Source organism: Saccostrea echinata, unplaced genomic scaffold (genome assembly GCF_033153115.1).
Source record: "Saccostrea echinata isolate AGI-Se365-2 ecotype Australia unplaced genomic scaffold, CSIRO_AGI_Sech_v1 ptg000012l, whole genome shotgun sequence".
In the NCBI taxonomy this organism is placed as follows: Eukaryota; Metazoa; Mollusca; class Bivalvia; order Ostreida; family Ostreidae; genus Saccostrea; species Saccostrea echinata.
This window is the reverse complement of record NW_026889761.1, coordinates 21,019,655-21,040,970: the sequence shown is the minus strand read 5'-3', so window position 1 is coordinate 21,040,970 and position 21,316 is coordinate 21,019,655. Positions and strand designations below refer to the sequence as shown.

Sequence of the window (21,316 nt, the reverse complement as noted above, 5' to 3'; positions counted from 1 at the left end):
CCCTTGTCATCCTCTTCACTATATGGTACTACACTGTACAAGTGGTGACTTATTGTTTTAATCTTTGTAGGTTATACATGACAGACGTCTGAAGGAAAATGTCGACATGGCCGAAGATGCCGACGAAGAGGACGAAAGTGAACTAACAGCAGAGGAAGTAGATGGCAAAAGTTCCGTCACTTCACCAACTGCCAATAGTGTCAATCTTCCATGGGAAATTGAAAATATTGACGATTGTGAACTTTTACATATACACAGACTTAATGAGTGGGATTACCCCATTTTTGACTTAGCAAATCAATGTAGTGATACTATTCTTAGCAAGGTGAGTTTTCATTTGTAGTGATTCTTCTGATGATTCATTAAATGTTAATCAGTCAATGTATTTAAAAATCTTAAAATTTGTAAATTGTCTTGAAAATTGACAAACCAGTTGCAGTTTTTTGACTTGGTGAACACATAAATTTGGATTTGCTAACAGTCCTGTCAGAAAAGAAAAAGCATCACCATCAGACTTCAGCCTCTTATAATAGTTACCAACACAAGTCAGTACTTGTATGAAGTTTTGATAATGTGCAAAGTTTGATTTGACAGGTTGGGTATAAATTATTTCTGGAGGTGGGCTTATTTGAGACATTCCGGATTCCAGTCGCACCCTTTTTACATTACTTCCATGCATTAGAAAAAGGATATCGAGATAAACCATGTAAGTACGCTAGTGCTGATTGTGGAATACAGTCACGATTAAATGTTAGCATTTGACATTCATGATGATTGGAGACCCAAAATTTTATTGAAGGAATGAAGCTTATTTCAACCTATGTTATACGATATAACATAACTTGGGGCAGTTTACAAAAAAAAAGTGTAAACTGCCCCAAGTTATGTTATTTCGTATAACATAGGTTAAAATAAGCTTCATTCCTTATAATTTAATTTCAGTGTAGACATTAAGACAATTTTTCCTCCAAAAATGGCTTCAAATTGAGCATATTTTAAAAGTAACGTCAAGCGGAGTAATACATTTTTGACGTAACTCATTGTGAGGTAGACAACTTATGTTATACGATATAAAAGAAATCTTTATCCAATCAAATGACGTGTTACAACTAGAATTAAATTATTAACCTATAAAGGAGAAATTGTTTACTATGCCTATATTTTAATTAAAAGTTTCCACTTGATTTGACAGATCGAGCAGTATGCTTATATAAATGTATATTTTTGCAGATCATAATCGAATACATGCCACAGATGTGTTACACGGGGTGTACTACCTCACCACCCAGCCCATCCCGGGCTTCACCCAAGTCAACACTAGTACAAACATGTTCTCTCGTAATGGGTCATCGAGTGATTCAGGTACTTACTCAGGTGAAGATCAACCTCTATTACAATTGAAAAAAAGGGGGGGGGGCATTTTGTAAGATGGTAAAACATCGCTTTAACTGTTACTCATTATCTTGGACATTATTTTTTTCTTTTAATCATTGAAGATTAACATGTCACATATACTGTTTTTTTTTTTAATCAGTGTATATGGTGAAATAACTCTAATCTAGAAAGTTGTTGTAGGAGTGGTTATATCTTGCGCTCTGCAGTTTAATTGCCACAGTAGCTTAAAAAGGTTTTGGTGCTACATTCTGTTAAGGCATTCCCTCCTGTAACTAGAACAGTTTTCATTTCTACATGTATCATTTCTTCAATAGGTTTACCTAAAGTCTTTCCAACAACTTTATTTTCGTAGTCTTTTAGCTATTTCCTTTTGTCTGACAAATTTTATCTGAAGTGTTGTAGCCCAGAAAATATTCCAATTATTTTGTTGGAATCCATCTGTGATGGCTTCTTGATAAGCTATCTCTTAAACTGGCTACTTGCAATTTTGTGATATGTAAACTCTGAAACATTTTTATTTGTAAAAATGAATGGAAACATTGCTGTTATGTTTTTATTTTGAAGTTGGTTTTGGGAGAAAATTGAATGAAAAAATTGAGATTTGTCAAGCAGTAAGAATGATATGTGTTTGGCATTTTTTTCTGTGGTTTGCTGAATTAGCTGTCATAATCTGATATATCCTTCCTATCTGCCAAAATCCTGCTTCCCCTGCACTCCCCACAAAGGTAGCAGTGTTTGCTGTGATTATTAAGGAATTCAAAGATAACTCTCAATAGATATTCTTTTTATTTTGTACCCTAAAGTGATTTACTTTAGTTATCAGTAGAAAAGATGTTTTTGTTTGATTCTCAGCACCAGTCTTGTTCTCTTCCAACTCATTTCGACAAATATACATGGTATCTGAGATATTGATGTTCAAGTTTAACTATAGATGTTTTTGTGTGATTTGATATTTTCAGCACCAGCCCTATTCTCTGTGTTCTTCCTGTTTTCCTCTGTGGAATATTTATGTATTTATTCTTGTATGAACTGAGTGATGATTAGAGAATATCCTATTGTGATGACAAAGAGATCTAAACTTATCCTCCAAATATCTTATCACACTCTGTAGCTTCACATTTCAAATAGTTTGGCAAATGTTTTCAATCCTTACTTCAGCATTTTAGATGCCAGCATTTTTCATGGACCACAAGAAATTGGCTGATACTTCTAGTCAATCCTTCAACAGAAAATTCAGCTTCCCAAAATCATGGCTCACAGGATTGAATGACCAATTATAAACTAATTGATTGGCTGTCGTTGACCCCGGTGCTTTACATCTATTGATTTATTGACAAAAAATGATTGAAGTCAGCTTGCTGTTCTTGTGAAGGTTACAATTAAGTGACTGTGATTAAGTAGATTGCGTAGTCTCAAGTAGATTGTTACTGACTTGCCATAGCAGTTCTTATGGAAATGGACTCATTCAACAAATGACACACTTAACTGCCTCACAAACAAGATATAAAAGCTTGACTAAAAAGTACGTTAATGAGGTCATTAATGAACTCAAGTCTCTGATTTGTAAACATGTGTCCTTGCTTTTGATATAGGTTTGTTAGCTGAGTGTAAGATTTGATGTCATAGGCAAGTGCATACGTGCTTGATGGCATCTGTTTCAAACATTCAGAGTGATTTGTTGGAGAAATCAGACACTGTTTTTCCACTCTTACTATCTGTTATGTACAGTGCCCGGATCCTAGTTTTGAAATGCTGTCTGTATCTCCTAGAAATATCTCCGATTATGTCTATCTTTTCTCCTTGAATTACAGGGGATGGACTGTTTACAAATTCATAATATTAAAATTGTCAAAATGAATTGATTTATAAAAACATAGCAAGAAAATAATTGAAAAACATAGCAAGTAAATAAATGTTCAAAAATTGTTTTAATTACTTAAGCTCTTGAAACTTGGCAGTTTATAATAGTGTAAAATTTCCTCTTCATATTCTCAGATTTAGAGATGTAATCAGTTATTGCTGTAATTATGTAGTGATTAATTTTAAACCCCATTCCCTCTCCACAGATGTAGAGAATTCAGAAAAGAGTCTGACATATAGAGCCAACAGTTTTGCCTCTGAGGACTATGGCATCATGGGAGGAAATTTCCCTGCTCTGGAGCTGATGGCATTATACACAGCGGCAGCCATGCATGACTTCGACCATCCAGGTCGCACCAATGCTTTCCTTGTGGCTACAAATGCTAAAGAGGTAAAGCATCTTACTGAACAAGAAATTTAGTTTTTGCCATCACAGAAAATGGGTGTGTCAGATTTTATATGTATATAGGAAATTGCTTGGGGAAATGTACTGCGTCTGTATAGTTACATTAGAGCGTAGATGTAATCATTATACCCACGTAATTGTTTCTGTGAATTGTGTCAACCATCAGTAGTGTTGACATTGTCTCCAACATGTGCAGGTACAAGTGTACTAAGGCTTTTATTCTAGTTGAACCAAAAAAATTTTATTAGTACATAACATCTTTGGTTTATAATTATGTAATTTAATGCAGCTAAAACCTAACCAAGAAAAGGGATACTAGTATTATTTTTTGTTTGTCAGTCAGTTTTGACCCAAACTATTGGACTGACATATATCATACTGCATATCTAATCAGGGTTGGATCAGACTGTGAGGTCATTGTTATACCTAGAGGTCAAAACATTAAAATAAAATTTTCCACATAGCATCTTGTATATAAAACTATAAGAGGGCATTTTGATCATCTTTTAAACATTTCTTTATGGTACCATTTCAGCTAGTTTTTAATTGAATTTAATTGGTAAGGAGGGATTCAATGACTTTTGGTTAAGAAGATACAGATGCACAAAAGTTATTGTCTGTAAGCTTTTCAAACAAGCAGTTATAAATCTTAATTAAGAGGTACATACTCAGTAGAACATTAGCTCTCTGAATGAAGTGACATGTTACTGAAATAGGTTAAGTAATGTAGTGGTTATAGGTGCAGTTTTTGTAGCTGACACAAAACATATCTATTGACAAATTTAAACCCTTAGGCTGCAATGCTATTGTACAAAAATTTTGTAACTATCCTTGAGTTACGACTAAATTATAAAGTTCAAAACTTCAGAGAAATAAATAAAGTTTAAAACTGGCTGTTTTTAGGGTCTCATTTAAGTCACTCAAATATATTTTGAATCATATCCAAATGCAGTTATTTTTTATAAGCCAGGTAAACAATCAGTTTTAGTGCCAAGTTGGCTGAGAATCCCCCAGATTTAAAATGGCAAATTTGATATCTTCACATTGTCTGAAGTTATATCTAGATATTGGGACAAGCCATTAACATACAAATGGACATTTTGGCCTAGATGTCTCTTTGTCTTGATAGACATTTAAAGCCTGCATCAATTTACAAATATAAACAGTAAACAGAGTTGTATATTTTGGTCTATAAATATATGTGTTTATATGTGGGATTAAATTTGTGTGGTTAATTAATGTAATTGTATTTCAGTTCAATACTTTAATCACATGTGTCATATTTTACACAATCTTTCTGTCATTTTATCTTCGGAGGCCAACAGAAGCACATAATTGCTATGTACATTCTGCTGCGTAATCCTTATAAAATTCCCTATTACAATCATTTTAAATGCGAATTTGATATTGATTATAAAACTCTGCTGTAATGTGATCAGTTACTGTCAGTGAGGGGGCGTTCAAGGCCCATCCGTCAATATCCATATTACCACAAGGTTAGTGGAGCATATATCCAAACTAGGAAAAACGATGGAAGTTTTCAAGGCTATGATATCTGAGATGAAATTTTCTGTGTTATTATGACACTGCAGCAGATGATATGATTGATGACAATTAATGTTTATTATCAATTTCAATAATTCAATAGAATATTTTAGAAGATAAATATTTTAATGTTGTTTGATCATTCAATCACAGTGATTCTGCAGATTTTAATGTACATAGTTTTGATTGCTTAACAAGACCTCCATGTGTAATGAACACAAGTCTCTAAGTTTGATTCTCTTAATCAGTTGTCTGTATGTGACCTTGATTGTTTTGTTGCTCAGTCAGGAGGAAAATATAATTATGTCTTATGGTTTGTTGAGTATTGGCATTGTTTTCTGCATACAATGTTTATGTAGTTACAAACAATGTATGAACTCATTGTAAGGGAGGTAATCCCTATAATTACTAGGTATTGGGTGTTGAATTGCCCATATGCAGTTAAGAGTTGCACATATATATATAGGTCGGTAAATACTTCATATAGTGAACATTTGCGTTTTGTAGGCGGTGCTATATAACGATCGGTCAGTATTGGAGAACCATCATGCAGCCCAGGCATGGTCTCTCTTTATGAAGGAGCCCATCCTCTACAACTTCCTGTGTGGACTGGAAGCGGCAGAATTCAAGAGATTCCGATTCCTGGTTATAGAGAATATCCTAGCCACTGATCTCAAGAGACATTTTGAAATTCTAGCAGAATTTAATGCTAAGGTAAAATGAAATTTAATTTATGCAAGTTTAAAAGTCATAAATTCCTTTGAAAACCCTGGGATTTTATTCTTTTTCTTTAAAGATCTAACTTAGTCTCTTAATTTTTAAGGCCATTCTATGACATACCTAACTTTTATCTTTTGATCTTTCTACCTGACAGGTAAATGATGAGGATGCTGTAGGGATAGACTGGACATCTGAAACTGACCGTCTACTGATGATGCAAATGGTCATCAAACTAGCTGACATTAATGGACCTGCCAAAAAACATGACCTTCATGTCCGATGGACAGAAAGAATCTCAGAAGAATTCTATGAACAGGTAAAGATTTTTTTTTTTTTTGAGAATTCTTCATTGCCAGAACTGCAGTTACTGTTATACAAGTGTTCAGGAAAAGTAAGCAGGCATTCATATTGTTTATAAGATATTTTGTATATAATTATGTGAGAAGTAATTGTTTATTTTTTTCTCCTTTTCTTCTCTCAGGGTGATGAGGAGGCTAGATTAGGTATGCCAATATCTCCATACATGGACCGGCGAATTCCACAACTAGCCAAACTTCAGGAGACCTTCATTAACCACCTGGTGGCACCACTGTGTAATGCAATGGTGACGGCAGGATTCCTGCCGGGGACATGGGCTGATGACCAGGAGATCAGTGATGAGGAGGAAGAAGGGGAAGGTATGAAGTGGGCCTTATAACTGGGTTAAACATGGAATAGAAAACATAGCAAACACAGGATCAAAGTACTGTATACAGGAAAATTTTTGCGCCCATTTTATTTTCGCCTGTCTCGCAGGTGGGCGAATTTAAAACGGTGTGAATTCAAAAAACACTGTATAATTTCTTAGACAGAACTCTGATGGGGCAAAATTATTTGCAAGTGTGAAAGGGCAAAAATAACATGAGGCCAAAATAACCCTGTATACAGTACTTGTAAAAGCATAATAGTATATCTGAATGAGTGATTAAGGAAAGATGTAAATATGTTTTTTTAATTCTATCAAAAAGTAGATTTTATAGGTGAAAATTGTATCTGCACAGAAAATTACCTAAAATGATTTAATATGATAATAGGAAAAAGACATGGAAAGTATAATATGTAAACCAAACATTTGAAATTTTGTTCCTATTACATGTAAAACAAAAAAATTGTATCTGATTTTGTCTATTGTTTTGTCTTAGACCATTCTGATACAGACCAGATTGACCTCACTGGTAAAGACTCGGAGGATGAGACAGAAACTGACGGAGAAACTGGGCCAATCTGTCATGAGAAATGTAAAAAGAAACCGCGCAAAATCAACTGTCTACTGACCAAAAACCTAAAAGAGAACCATGAATACTGGGTGGCAAAAATCCAAGAGGAGGAGAAACAGAAAGCTAACAATGACTCAACCAATGAAATATCACAAGTAAGTCAACCAATCAAATATCACAATTAAGTCAACCAATGAAATATCACAAGTAAGTCAACCAATCAAATATCACAATTAAGTCAACCAATCAAATATCACAATTAAGTCAACCAATCAAATATCACAAGTAAGTCAACCAATGAAATATCACAAGTAAGTCACCCAATCAAATATCACAAGTAAGTCAACCAATCAAATATCACAAGTAAGTCAACCAATCATATCACAAGTAAGTCAACCAACCAAATATTACAAGTAAGTCAACCAAACAAATAGCACAAGTAAGTCAACCAAATAAATATCACAAGTAAGTCAACCAATCAAATATCACAAGTAAGTCAACCAATCATATCACAAGTAAGTCAACACACAAATATCACAATTAAGACAACTAGTGAAATATCACAGTTAACCAAAGAAAGTCAATCAGTGCAATATCACCAGTAAGTTAACGAATCAAATATCATGTTTCTCAAGTACATGAACCATTGAGACATTAGGTCAAGTGATAAAATATCAAAAATCAACCATTGAAGTCAGTTAAATTAATAAATGTATGAAGATATCATAAAACAAGTCTACATGTACATGTCAAGCTTCACATATTTGATTTTGAAATTGCATTTTTTTTTCATTGTCATATTGGGAAAAAAGTTTCATCTACCAGTAAAAACCAAAGTTTTCTTAAAGAGGTTTCAATATTGAAATACATGTAGTTCTTCAAATTCTTGATAATTCCATTAAAACTGGTACTGTATCGGGTTAAAAGATATAGAAATACATGTTCTTTTATAAAGATATACCAAGGTAGTGCTTTTAATGAACAGTGTTTTATTTATTGTAGGAAACACAAGAGGTAACAGAGATGGAGTCCATAAAGGAAGAAGTGGAATCTCAAGCTTCTAATAATAGTACCCAACCCAGTACCCCAACCAAAGACTGTAGCCAATCAGAAACCACGTAACAGCTCCACCCATCACTAGTTCTACAGGCTTGTTCAAAAGTGGTTAAGATCTCATGCCATCATAGAGATATCTAAAACTCTTGCCATAGAATGATATCTACAGCATGGATCTAAAGTTGTCTCTGTGTGACACACCTTAAGTGAGCCCACGTCAATCCTGTTTGTTGTTTATTGTGCTGATCATATTTCAGGCGTGAACTACAGCATCACACAAAAGTGGTGGACGTGGAATCAAATTTCCACCACTTGTACATGGAGAGAAAGTGGAGCTCTTCCAGAGTGGAGAATTTAATCTTTAGTGGATGTAGCCAAAGCAGCAATTAATGTCCAACAGGAAATCATAGTCAACTTCATGTTTCACATCAACACTAGACCTGTTCTTTTTCCACTTGTACTTAGTATTTCCAATTTTACTGTGTGAAGAATTGACTTCTTTTATTGATGCAGTTTTATTTATTATTTTATAACAGCTGAAATATTTTACTACATATATATTTTTCCTTTTTAGACCAAAGTATTTCTTTTAGCAATTCCACTCAGTGCAAAGTGTATTTATTCTTGAAGCATTTTATCCGAGGTTTTTTCTTGCTTTTTAGTGTACTAGTCAAAGTCTTAACTTCTGTGTACTTATTTACATCTCTACACATGTCTCTACACATGTGTTTGAGATGTGGGAAAGTCATCAATCGATGCCAGCAGTTAAATATTGACTTTTCTAGAATAGGCAGATGTTTACTTAGATAAGATTAAAAAAAAAGTTTGAATGAGGGAATTCTGTAGAGAGGAATCATCTCGATAGAGGAGGTAGATCTGATGTGATTTTTACATAAAAAGTGCTAGATTTTAGGAGGCAGCCCTATAGCTATATTGAGATATTACTGAGATACAGAGATGAGATCTGAGATATTGACACTAGATCTGTAATTTTGGAGTTGTACTGAGATAGATAGGAAGTGTATAATCTGTAATGGTATGTAATATTTTGTGATTCTGTTGGACGTCTGTACATTCCTTTTTCTGCATACGGCATTGGACTGATAAAAATAGGCTTTCGTCTGTTTACTGTCTTTCTTTTGACTCCATAATAATTATATATTATTTCTGTATATAAATAGGCATATAGTTACAGAGAGCTTATTCCTTCTTTAGGTAGTATGGCCTAGTACAAAAATCATTAAAAAATAGAAATAAAAATTTAAAATAATCCTTAAGAATACATTTCAGCCTTAAGTTGCTGAGAACAAAGTTTTAAACATGATTGGATGTCGTATGACAGACGCTTGTTTCTATAGCAATAAGCCACTTCCTGTGCATGATTTTCTTTCGTCACGGTTGAAATCCCACCTTTGGGACATAACTGTGTTGTTTTTTATAAGCTGTGATACATAATGTCGTAGAGTCAAATGAAAGTCTTTATATTTTTTTCCCTTCATTCTCCATCCATTTTCATCTAGAACTCTGATATTATTGTCATACAATGCAAATATAATCTGTATAACTGTAGATATTAGGTTATTACAATTGTGTGGTTGTATTTGTTTCTTGATGTATTAAATACTTTGTTTTGATGCTCTCCCCTTCCCAGGCCTCAGAAGTATATATATCTAACATGATCTTCACTCATAAAGCTTTCGTCTCTGAAAACTGCTTGAACTTTACAACAGATACTTTGAAAAAGCTTCAGTTATAATTCTCCATCTTTTTTCAGAGTTGAAGCCATTTTTGCTCTTATTTATTATGTGGTGTAATTTGAATGACAGACAATTGTAAGGCTTTTTTGTACAATATTGTCGGGCGCTTTCAGTTTTTTGACTGCTATAAACCTTTTTTTTTTAATTGAAACAAAAATACTCATAGAATATTATATATAGACTTGCTAGATCTGAGGTTTAAAAAATCCAGGTGTCTTTGTCCTTGACCTAGTTCCAGGGTCAGTGTCTGTTTTTTAATCCATTTGTGTAGGTATTGTACATAGCAACTTGTTAATAAAAAATGTACATGATAACCTAATTTAATGATAGATAGAAATGTATTGTTTTTGTCTGTGTATATATGTATGTGTTATATATAGATATATAAAATCCATTGTTATTTTGTAACTCTATAGGGAAAGAGTGGGCTGCCAAGTGCTAATCTTTTTCATATCAGGAAAACAAACATGCTGAACTCATAACTGCATTTGAGATTTTTTCTTTGGGATAAAATTTTGTTGCTGCAGTTTCTGCTTATTTCCATTCCAAAATTTTATTTTGTAAAAAAAAAAAAATTAAATTATCTGTTTGCCAATTTGGCATTCCCCAGTGCTAGTGTTGCCTCAGTCAGCCCACTACAAAGTCATCCGTACGACTTTTTTGTTGCTCAGGTTCCATTTTTATTTTAATTTATAACCTCTGACCTCCATTTGTTGACATTGTTTCTATAGCTTTGAGCTGACTCTGTTTATTCTGCCACCAGGGATCTCTCACTCCTGTCCCAAGCCAATCAACTTTTTGTAAGTACCGAGCTGCTGTACAACCAACAAATTGCTCACATCATCCATGTGTGTGATTTGCTGATCTGTATACTAGATGACCTAATTACTATGTAGGTGACCTTGCATGGTGATTGGAGGTCAAATGAAATGTTTTGTTAAATATATATATATCTTGTGACAAACTGTTACAGGATTATTTCCTGAACAATAGCTGATAAAAGAATAAATGGTCATAACTGCTATTTCTGTTGTGTTTGTGTTTTTTTATTCAATGGTTATCATTTCAATTACAAACTGCATTTTAAGCACGAGTGTAGAAAGTTCAGATCATTCTTGTTCTACACACAAGTAGTGAAGTACTCTGAAGTTTTGAAAAGATGTTGGAGTTCCTCGTTTACAATATCTATGGAGACCAGGTCTTCCAAAAATCTGTTGGAATTGTAGTGGGCACAAATTGTTCTCCCTTATGAGTCGACTTGTTCATATCTTAATTCTTATGAAGCAGAATTTATTCAAAAACTTGTACATGAGAAGAATAAAATTCCTTGGTGAACTTAAACTAAAAGAAACCAAAAGTCTGCCATGTTTGGATGTTTTACTAACTATGGACATAATGGCAAACTTGAGAACTAAATTATATGATAAATGGGATGACCAACTTTTTCATGTTATTTTTCTCTTATTGTGTCATAATTCTCCAGTATCACCTGGTAGGCAAAAGAATGTTCTGAGTACATCTTTTTTTACCAAGACAGTCTACTGACAAATAAGTTGATGTTGTAGGGCATTCAACAGACTTGCATCAAGTCAGCATTGTGCAAGTTCTTTGGTCATTATAAGAAACTTGTTTTCAAGTACAACCTATCTTTGGGTTGAATTGAGACTGATATGTTTTATGCCAATTCTAAGTCCATTTTTTTAAAAACTAATTTTGACAACGGATTACTTTGTTTACCTGATCAATTCAATAGGGTCATGTGTGACTGGTAAGCAAGAAATGCTTTCTCATCCTCTGCACCTGATCCCACCTCTGGTGTTTCTGCGTCTGTGTTTTTGCCCTGTTCACGATTCATATCGTTTATAGAATTTACGAGTTGTTTGATAATTAATTGCCTGTTATCTTCACCTTTAACCCTTTGCACTCTAGTTCTTCACAGAGCACAGGGAAGGTACTTTTTTTTGGCTTTTACAAACAACGTAATTAAATAGATCTAATTAATTGCAAACACGATTTGTAAAGTACAAAATTTGAAAACAAAAATTTTAACCGTGCTGAGTGATATGTGTTTATTAAGAATTTACAAAGTCAGTGTTGATTAATAAGTTTTGGTGGGATCAGTTTACACTGAGTCCGATCATAGTTGATGAAGACAGGGTGTACAGGTTGACCCCTAAGACAGGAAGCAAATTCTAGGTCGCACTCGCACACATCACGAGCACAGGATCCAGGCGAATCTACCAAAGAAGAGTCCAGTTTACTAGTATATATAATTATAAAGTATGGTGAACTGAAAGGTCCACAAACCCTTTGGCTGCATTCGCTGACCTTTTGGGCGGGGGAGACAGAGAGAATGAGACGGCAACAAAGCAAAGGAGTAAGAGAAATGTGAGATAAGCACCCCCTCCTAAATTTTGAGCTGTTGACCTCAGGTCATTTTCTCCTTTGCTCTATTGCGCTGTTGCCTTCGCTTTCTTACTCCCTAGCATTGTTGTCCTGGGGTCTTCGCTCTCTCGCCTGTATAGCAAGAAAGTAAGAGCACAATGCATGGATTTTATACACCATCATTTAGACAATTGAAAATGCTTTATTTTCATGAACTATCATTGTTAACATTTTTTCCTGCATGACATCAGACTTTCATATTTTATGAAACAAAAATTCCACAAAAGCAGGGACGTGAGCGAAATCCTACGTACAGTTTATGACAAACGGATGAATCCATTTTTTTGAGATACTAATAGACAAGTTTTTGCAGACTTACCAGTGCACTGACATTCTTGTGTTGTAGAATTGCATGATGACCCAAACGGAACAAACTGAGCGCCAAAGTAGCAATTTACTCTCCCGTAACACGAGTCATGCTTTTTGCAGCAACTGTCAACAGAACAAAAACGTATAAGATCTCTCATTTTTTCTTAAATGGAAGCATGAAACAAAAATGATGTTTAATTGTGGGAAACAAACAAAGTGTATGTTGCCCATTTTACAAGGGGGGGGGGGGGTTGTTGTTGAGTGAATCGCTACCTTTTTTGCATACGATGACTTTCCAAAGGTAAGTGCATATTGATAACCTTTGATTGTTGACCATTTGATGTCTGGGTTAACGTTTACACACTGTCATCGTTAGACTGAACTTTGGGTACATCGCCCTGATATATGTATACCTGTATCCTTTGTAAAGATGTGAGAAGCTATGTACTAATATAGCTTTGCGTAAATCTTAATTTTCTCATCTCGTTGCTTCTCTCTTGCTTAACCAATGAAATGTCCTTATATACAGGGTTTTTCTTTTTAAGATAATCTTATTCATTTTCTCATGAATAAAATCAAACAGCAGGTATGATGTCACCGTATGAATACCTATAATCGTTCTCTATATACATGTGTACAGGGTTTGAAATGACATTGGATTACAATCTGTGTGCTTTGCTTTTTTTCGCTCTCTTTCCGACCAGATTTTGTTTTTGCACAAAACTTGCAACTGATTTACAAAATAAAAATGTATAGCTTTAAGGAGGCTGGGGAGTCAACAAATTAACCATCAGATATAACTTATTTTTTAGATAAGATATCTTAAGCTGTGAATCATCATTTGGCAAAGAAAAATTTCATGCATTTTAGTTTTAAAATTTGATCATTTTTGTATAGCTTCATATGGAGCTCTTCTTCCAAAGGAGATCAATATAGTCTGAAAATGGCCACAACCACCCAGCCCTCTTAAAAGTATGTGCTCACCCATCGACTCTGTCCACCGCCTTATAACCGACTTGTCCGTAACCACAGAAGCAGCCGTAATCATTGTAGTCATAGCAAGAGTTCTGGGTGTAAAACTGGATCAGGTTACACATCTGAAAAACGCTCCGCTTTTGCACACTTTTAGTTTCCCCGAGGTATACTGGTAAAAGAAAATTTACTTTTTTTCGACACGATTTTTTTTCACTTTGGTTTCCTTGCAATAATTATGAAAAAAAATGTGATTTATAAACAAAATATTTACCTGAGATAAATACAATAAAAATTGTTGTGGATATTTGTCTGAGATTCGCCATCCTGTTTTTCTCGTAACACTCTTATTGGTTCTGGAAGAGAAAACGAGAAGACTTCTTCGAATACGTCACTCGTCTTGGTTTAACTAGACACAGTGTATCAATGGGGGTCACCATGGAAAGCCATGGAAAACTAACAATAGGTTAATTACACACAGACGGGACCCTTCTATTGACACAGTCTGGACTTTCGGACTGATTATGAGATAAAGGAGATAAACAGTTTACCAATCAAAGTATCTATCATTCATGTGGATGTAACTGTTCGTTAGATAACTGCGGATTTACCTTGAAAAATCCACAGAACACGACAGCAGTAAATATTTTTGAGTTGATCAGAGTTAATATTCAAATAAAATTAACTTTTTCCCTCGTTAGATCTGTTTTTGTTGCCATTTAATTCAAACCAACTGCGCATGCAGAATGCAAATGTAAAAAGTGTTACCCAAAGTGAACGACCGCCCGAGTCACTGAACCGTACTCACTGCCAGTGTTCAGTGCAATTAGAATACGGCATGTTAAGATTATGCAAAGTTACATAAGATAAACTATGATTCAAAATATTATTATTTTGGCAAAGAATTCCAATTAAAACACTTACCTAGCTCAAAATATATGGAATGGGTGCTGCTGAAATATATGCGTCAGTTATATACCTCAAAGTAAAATATTTTGACGTTCATCCATCTAGCAACGGTTTGACAATCTAAAATAAAACAAATAGTGAATTAGGGGATGGCTTTGTTCCCCCTGAAAGGTTAAAGAGTTCTTATGGGGGTCGGAAAATCGTGCAGATCCCATTATGTAAAGTCTACGTGTTTTGTTTACGAGAACTGTAACTCATCCAAATGAACGATTTTTTTTTCTCATTTAGCCCTTTAACAGCACCCTGGTATTTCACTTCGCATGTTGATAAACACACTCCTTGATCTTACAACTGGGTCAGTACTATTCTTTGTCGAATAAAAAAATGTACTCACCCACAGAAAATGGCCTCACCCTTAATTACAAGCCACCGCTGGCGCTCAGTTCTACCAATACACTGTAATGCTTCTTCTTTGACTTAGGTGAGTTTTATACACCAATATATTGCGGATACCTAGTGGCATTCTTTTGTTAGTTGCGAAGTCCTTCGGTGCAGGAGGGGTACAGAATAAAGCTCAAAATTGATGATGTGTGCGCAAGACGTTTCACTACTGACCTAAAAAATTACTGATAGTGCCACTTTTTACTGATAATTTCTGATATTTTACTGTTGGTACTGAGAATTTCTGATATTTGCTGATATTTTTACTGTTGTTACTGATAATTGCTATTGGTTCTGATAATTACTGATATTTACTGTCGTTTTTACTGTGGATTCTGATAATTACTGATTGTCCTGTAATTTTTTAGGCCAGTAACTAGTGTTTAGAATACAGCATCTTTTTTCTTAAACAGTTGGTCCTTATTCAGAACTTCAGCTAGTGTATAGAATACTTGAAAAAATATCTTTACATGACGACATAGAAACGTTAAGTGTGAATTACCAAAATTATAATGACAAGCATTGATCTGGAGTATGCATAGTTATATCAATTTGGCGCTGAAAATAAAAATATATCAAATAATTCATAAAAAAGTTAAAGTCGGGATAAAATCTAAGGGTTGGTGGCAAGTTTTTTTTTTTTTTTTTAGATCTCTGCAAAAATAGTCAGTATAAAACAAGATTACTTTCCCAAAATGTTATGGTTGCTCCGAATCTTTAACCATTGTATTCATTGTTTTCTCCCTAGATACCAGTAATAAAATAAAACACTCTAAAAATATCTTTAAAAATTGGTTCTCATATAAATATATACTAAAAAGAATTTAACATTTACAATGTTTGACTGAGTGGCCATAAAAAAAGATGTTTGAACGTTAAGTGAGATATTGGACCTGTCAATGAGATGTTGGACTGCTTATTACGTTTCACTGTGGGGTGGGATCGGCTAAACCTTATGTGCATTCGTTGGTGTTCGACAGTAACAGAATAGACTGAATTTTAGTGCAGGTAAAAGGAATTTATACATCACGGAAGCCAGCACAAGATACACGTTTGTCAAAAAATTCAAGGAATAACAAAATATTTATTGACTGTGTTCTCCGCCAAAATGCGTTTTGTCGACCCCTCGAATCAAACCATTTGCCTGAGGCCGTTAGGCCTCAGGCAAACAGTTTGGTTTGAGTAGTCGACAAAACACATGTTGCCTTTCGAACCCAGTCAATAAATGTATAATATTCAGTTTTTTTTATCATCTCATAATATATACAACAGACCAGAACAACGCCCCATTGAATATAATCTATCCTATTATCTTAGGCGCAATACATAAAACAGAATAGTAAAAGACTCTACCTACCTATTTTCTGTATTTTGGGATGTCATAAAAAAAGACAATTACAAGATCATATCCAACTTTCTATCCTCTATATTCCAGTAATGTCTCATATAAATGAAGCCAAGTACAAATTCCCATAACAGGCCCGTAGGAAGCAATTTCACTTTGAGGGGGCACAACTATACATTTTCATTTGGGGGCACTATCAACTACCAAAATTCCTTGACAAGCAAAAAAAAAAAAAAAAAAAAAAAAAAAAAAAAAAATCATACGACGTTATTATTGATGGGGCACAAGCATATAGTAGCTATATTTTCTATAGTATTCTATATATCGGCAAAATTATTGGGGGGGGGGCACGCCCTCCCTGTGCCCCCCGGTTCCTACGGCCATGCATACAGTCAACTATACTGTGTATCATGTCTTTTAACATGGAACAATAAAACTCTCCATCTAGTTAACCATCCTATGTATCATGTATCAAAACATAGAGCAGTAAAACTCAAGATCTAGTTAACTATCCTGCGTATCATGTTTCATAACTGTCTCATAAAAGTAAAACTCCCAAACTAGTTATCGATAACTATCCTATGTTTCTTGTCAAATAATGTACAACATTAAAACTCCCCAATGGCCATCTAGTGAACTATCCTATGTATAACATTTCATAACATAGAACAGTAAAACTCTCCATCTAGTTAACTATCCTATGAATCATGTCTCATAACATAGAACAGTAAAACTCTCCATCTAGTTAACTATCCTATGTATAATATCTCATAACATAGAACAGTAAAACTCTCCATCTAGTTAACTATCCTATGTATACTGTCTCATAACATAGAACAGTAAAACTCTCCATCTAGTTAACTATCCTATGTATAATATCTCATAACATAGAACAGTAAAACTCTCCATCTAGTTAACTATCCTATGTATAATATCTCATAACATAGAACAGTAAAACTCTCCATCTAGTTAACTATCCTATGTATAATATCTCATAACATAGAACAGTAAAACTCTCCATCTAGTTAACTATCCTATGTATAATATCTCATAACATAGAACAGTAAAACTCTCCATCTAGTTAACTATCCTATGTATAATATCTCATAACATAGAACAGTAAAACTCTCCATCTAGTTAACTATCCTATGAATCATGTCTCATAACATAGAACAGTACAAGCAAATTCAAACAATTGTGGTCCCCCGCTTTTGGTGTCTAAGTTGATGGGATGCTATTATTTATGGCATATTGTAACTGTCTTGGTCAAACTTCAAGGTCAAGGGGTCAAAAGTTATAGTATATTTAGAAAGGTCTTTTCACAGGTAATACACATGTATAATATAAAAGCCCTATCTCTTGTCATTCAAAAGTTATGACCAATTTAAAGTAATGTTAAAATTTTTGAAATGTAGGTCAAACTTCAAGGTCATAGGGTCAAAAATCATAGCATGTTTAGAAAGGTCTTGTCACAGGTTATGTACATGTGAAATAAGGAAAACCTTTCTCTTTTCAATGAAAAGTTATAAGCAAAGATTAAATTTGATAAAAGTGGGTCAAACTTCAAGGTCAAGGTCACAGAGTCAGAAGCCATAGTATATTTAGAAAGGTCTTGTCACAGGTAATATACATATACGAGTATAATATAAAAGTCCTATCTCTTCTCATTCAAAAGTTATGACCAATTTACGAAGTTAATTCTTGAAAATTCACGAAGTTAAGACCTTCGGCCTCAGGGTGCATGGAATAAAACCCAGGGTAAATCCCTGTACACCCTTGATTGGACCTGGATAACTAAAATATCCCCTCGCTTTTACGAAAGTGGGGGAAAAATGCCCCATCCAGTCACAATTTAGCAATCTACAGTCAAACCTCGTTATCTCGAACTCAATGGGACCGAGAAAAAACTTCGATATATCCGAGGGTTTGAGATATAGGGTGGGCTTTTGTTAGGCCGTTATTTACACACTGAATTGTCGACGGATTTTCCGTTATTTCCCGATCATGACAAGGAGCACACAGTGGGTGTGACCAGTTGGCAGGGGATGCTCACTCCTCCATGGCACCTGATCCCACCTCTGATGTCTTAGAGGTCCGAGTTTTTTCTGCTCCTATTTTGTAATGTTTAATGGACTTTTGAGCTCGAATACTGTTCGTTATCTCCACATATTTCATATAGAAGTTTAAGTAAAATCCTAAAAAAAATACATGGTTAGGACTTCCCAATCACTTCGACATATCCATGGTATTCAAGATATCCGTGTTCGAGATACCGAAGTTCAACTGTATATATTTTAATATATTTAAAAGAATACCTACACTGGAGTTGATCAATTCTTAATATTTATTATATTGCTAAATTGTAAATACTTCACTATCCAACAACTCTATCTCAAGCTGTATCCATTTTCATTCGTATAAATGACAAATCCAATATACAGTAGCTATTTATTTGGTAAAATGTCAATAATTACATCTCTAAAAATGCCAATGTAAACAAATAGTAAAACTATTGTAATTTACAGTGTATACTAAAATGACTAAAATAAGCATTATAACACCCTATTCCCAACAGGGCATCTAAACAGCTAATTCATACGTAAAATATATACACATGTTCTATTTGGTAGGTAGCCAAATACTGATACATAATATTGCTAAAATTCTATATCAAAATGTACACATAAAAAAATTGTGAGTAAAAATTTCTTCATCATGATGGTATCTTTTTTTTTTTTGAAACAAGGATTAGATAAATGTTTACCTTTATACAGTTGAGCCTCAATGATGTTTGTATTCCAGAGCAAATTGCCCGCATTAATGAACGGTTCAGATTACTAAAACATACTTTTTATTAAATGAGGTAATTCTGTTCCCAAATAATTTTCTAAGAAAGGTGAAGCTTCCCGATTGATTATCAAGGCTAGACTGTATTTACATGTAGCTAAAAAAAAATGATTAAAAATTCATTAAGTTCATTAAAAATAAAGTGTTTCATTACAATATTTCAAAGTCAATGATGTGAAAAGAGTGATTTGTTGGTGTGTTTACTTGTTTACTTAATTGTATATTTGTAGCACCATTCTACCAAACTGAGATTCGCCAAGCGTGAGATGCAGAAATTGACTACATGCTATCGTGTCATGTCAGTAAAAAGCTTATGAGAAAAGTTAAATAAAATGCAAAGAAAAAAACTTCATGAAGTTTTACAAAATGATATTCAGTATTGTTTACCCAGATCTTGACTTTGGTTTATTATACCAGCTACGAGTTGATGGATTTTGAGCCAATGAACCTTAGACAAAATTTGTTACACAGTGAAGCAACCCAAATGAAAAAGTCTGTAAAAGAAATGTGATATAGTTTTTTTTCAATACTGCTTGTTGTGTTTATCCAAAGGATGTTGTATACATATACTGGAAGACACTTTTTTTTATTAAGCATGTAATTTTTCATATTGGCTATGGAAGTAATAAAGGTTTTTGCTTTGACAAATTTCATGGAAAACTTGAAAGGTCATAATTATACAAATGCCCTGCACAAACAATGGAAATCAGCCATTGTCCCCTTATACATGATTCAAACATTCAGAACAAAACTAGGTCATGTGGAGGGAATAGAAGTGGGGGGTCTACTTTGGAGGAAATATGTGTAAAATATATATATAGACAAGACAGTGAAAAATACAACGTAGTGAAATAAACACCTCATACAATGAACAATGAGCTTTATCAGATATAAGCAAGAAAATAGACAATTTGTTGTAAAAATATAGAAATCCAACACTTTTGTGTCATTTTTACCTATAACACTCCATATTCTACTGAACATTCTTGAGGACCTTTCGATGTGTCTTGTATAAATCTTTTTTAACCTTTTTTTTAAAAACCCTGTTTATATGTCCCCCCATTCTCTGAACACAGTTATCTTTCTTGGTGCCACTCTCCAGTTTTCACTGGTTCCTCTTTACACATTGGCTCCTCCATTAGATTTTTCTGGTTCCTCTTCAATGACATCCAGTTCCTGGTCCCCTGGGTAAACTCCTGGCCCCATCAACTCCTCCCTAGAGAGGTGGGCCACTATAGCAGCACCATAGCTGTCTCCCAGCACATTAATGGCTGTTCTAATTCTGTCACTGGAAAGAAAAAAATAAACCCTCTATATGCATATTCTTTTTTCAATGGAAAAATGGTGTGTATGGATAGTTTATAAATAATTTAATTCTGCATTTGATTTGCTGAAAAAAAATAGTTTATATGGTATAACCTGAGTTGCCTACATCACAATATGACTAACTTCAAATTCATATCAATCCACTTGGCATTTTTACAATTTGAAGTCATTTTTGAGGACAAATTGTTTTCTATCTTACACTACATGTTAGAAAATCAAATTATAAGGGATAAATTTAATAGCTTTTGAAGTTATACTTGTATAAGCTGATTTAAAAAAGTTTACATTTTTTTTTATAAACCACTTCATGGTTTATAAAGTATACACTGTCTTAACTCAGGTAATTTATGATACAGTATAATTTGGGTAGCTATTAAATTCATTCCTTTCATAAAATATTCATAACTACTTAAAAGAAAGGTGTTAAACTGAACCAAGTTCAAATACGTTAGAAGGCCCCATTATAATTCAAAGAGCAAAGAAACTATATGGTAAATGAAATGTGGAAGAAAAATGGAAATTAGATCACACAATACTCACAGGAACCAATCAACAGCGAGGATAAGACTGATGTCATCAGTGGGCAGTCCTACAGAGGTGAGGACCATTAACATGGTGATGAGGCCAGCACTAGGGATACTGGCTGCTCCTATACTGGCACAGGTCGCTGTCAAGCTGTAATAACCACATCACAATCAACATCAACACATTCAGTAATCCAACATTT

General features: G+C 34.1%; 3 protein-coding genes across 14 annotated transcripts in view; 1 reads left to right on the top strand and 2 right to left on the bottom strand.

The window, feature by feature from the left end:
• LOC133185521 (cGMP-inhibited 3',5'-cyclic phosphodiesterase 3A-like) overlaps positions 1-11,019 on the top strand; it is a 95,675-nt gene extending 84,656 nt beyond the window's left edge. For 5 of the 7 annotated variants that reach the window (XM_061320806.1, XM_061320807.1, XM_061320804.1 and 2 more), the window contains 9 exons: positions 71-325; positions 595-706; positions 1,231-1,374; positions 3,462-3,646; positions 5,714-5,920; positions 6,081-6,242; positions 6,408-6,603; positions 7,108-7,337; positions 8,185-11,019. In XM_061320806.1, coding sequence (XP_061176790.1) covers positions 71-325; positions 595-706; positions 1,231-1,374; positions 3,462-3,646; positions 5,714-5,920; positions 6,081-6,242; positions 6,408-6,603; positions 7,108-7,337; positions 8,185-8,304 — 1,611 coding nt within the window. In that variant the 3' untranslated portion in view covers positions 8,305-11,019. The remainder of the gene's footprint in view (positions 1-70; positions 326-594; positions 707-1,230; positions 1,375-3,461; positions 3,647-5,713; positions 5,921-6,080; positions 6,243-6,407; positions 6,604-7,107; positions 7,338-8,184) is intronic. The other 2 variants (XM_061320805.1, XM_061320809.1) reach the window with 1 other exon arrangement.
• A 1,028-nt stretch (positions 11,020-12,047) lies between these two features.
• On the bottom strand, positions 12,048-15,097 carry LOC133185520 (basic phospholipase A2 3-like). 2 transcript variants are annotated; one of them, XM_061320802.1, is made up of 6 exons: positions 15,025-15,097; positions 14,646-14,750; positions 13,996-14,077; positions 13,734-13,893; positions 12,760-12,872; positions 12,048-12,232 (listed from the first exon to the last, which is right to left on the bottom strand). In XM_061320802.1, the coding sequence occupies exons 3-6, from the start codon at positions 14,045-14,047 to the stop codon at positions 12,084-12,086; spliced, it is 474 nt and encodes a 157-aa protein (XP_061176786.1). In that variant the 5' UTR covers positions 14,048-14,077; positions 14,646-14,750; positions 15,025-15,097; the 3' UTR covers positions 12,048-12,083. The 2 variants fall into 2 exon arrangements, with proteins under 2 accessions (XP_061176786.1, XP_061176787.1); XM_061320803.1 differs by lacking the exons at positions 14,646-14,750; positions 15,025-15,097 and having other exon boundaries at positions 13,996-14,118.
• A 3,753-nt stretch (positions 15,098-18,850) lies between these two features.
• Positions 18,851-21,316, bottom strand: part of LOC133185519 (excitatory amino acid transporter 2-like) — a 49,158-nt gene continuing 46,692 nt past the window's right edge. For all 5 annotated transcript variants that reach the window (XM_061320798.1, XM_061320797.1, XM_061320799.1 and 2 more), the window contains 2 exons: positions 21,130-21,264; positions 18,851-20,551 (listed from right to left, as the gene is read on the bottom strand). In XM_061320798.1, the coding sequence (XP_061176782.1) occupies positions 20,383-20,551; positions 21,130-21,264 (304 nt within the window). In that variant the 3' untranslated portion in view covers positions 18,851-20,382. The remainder of the gene's footprint in view (positions 20,552-21,129; positions 21,265-21,316) is intronic.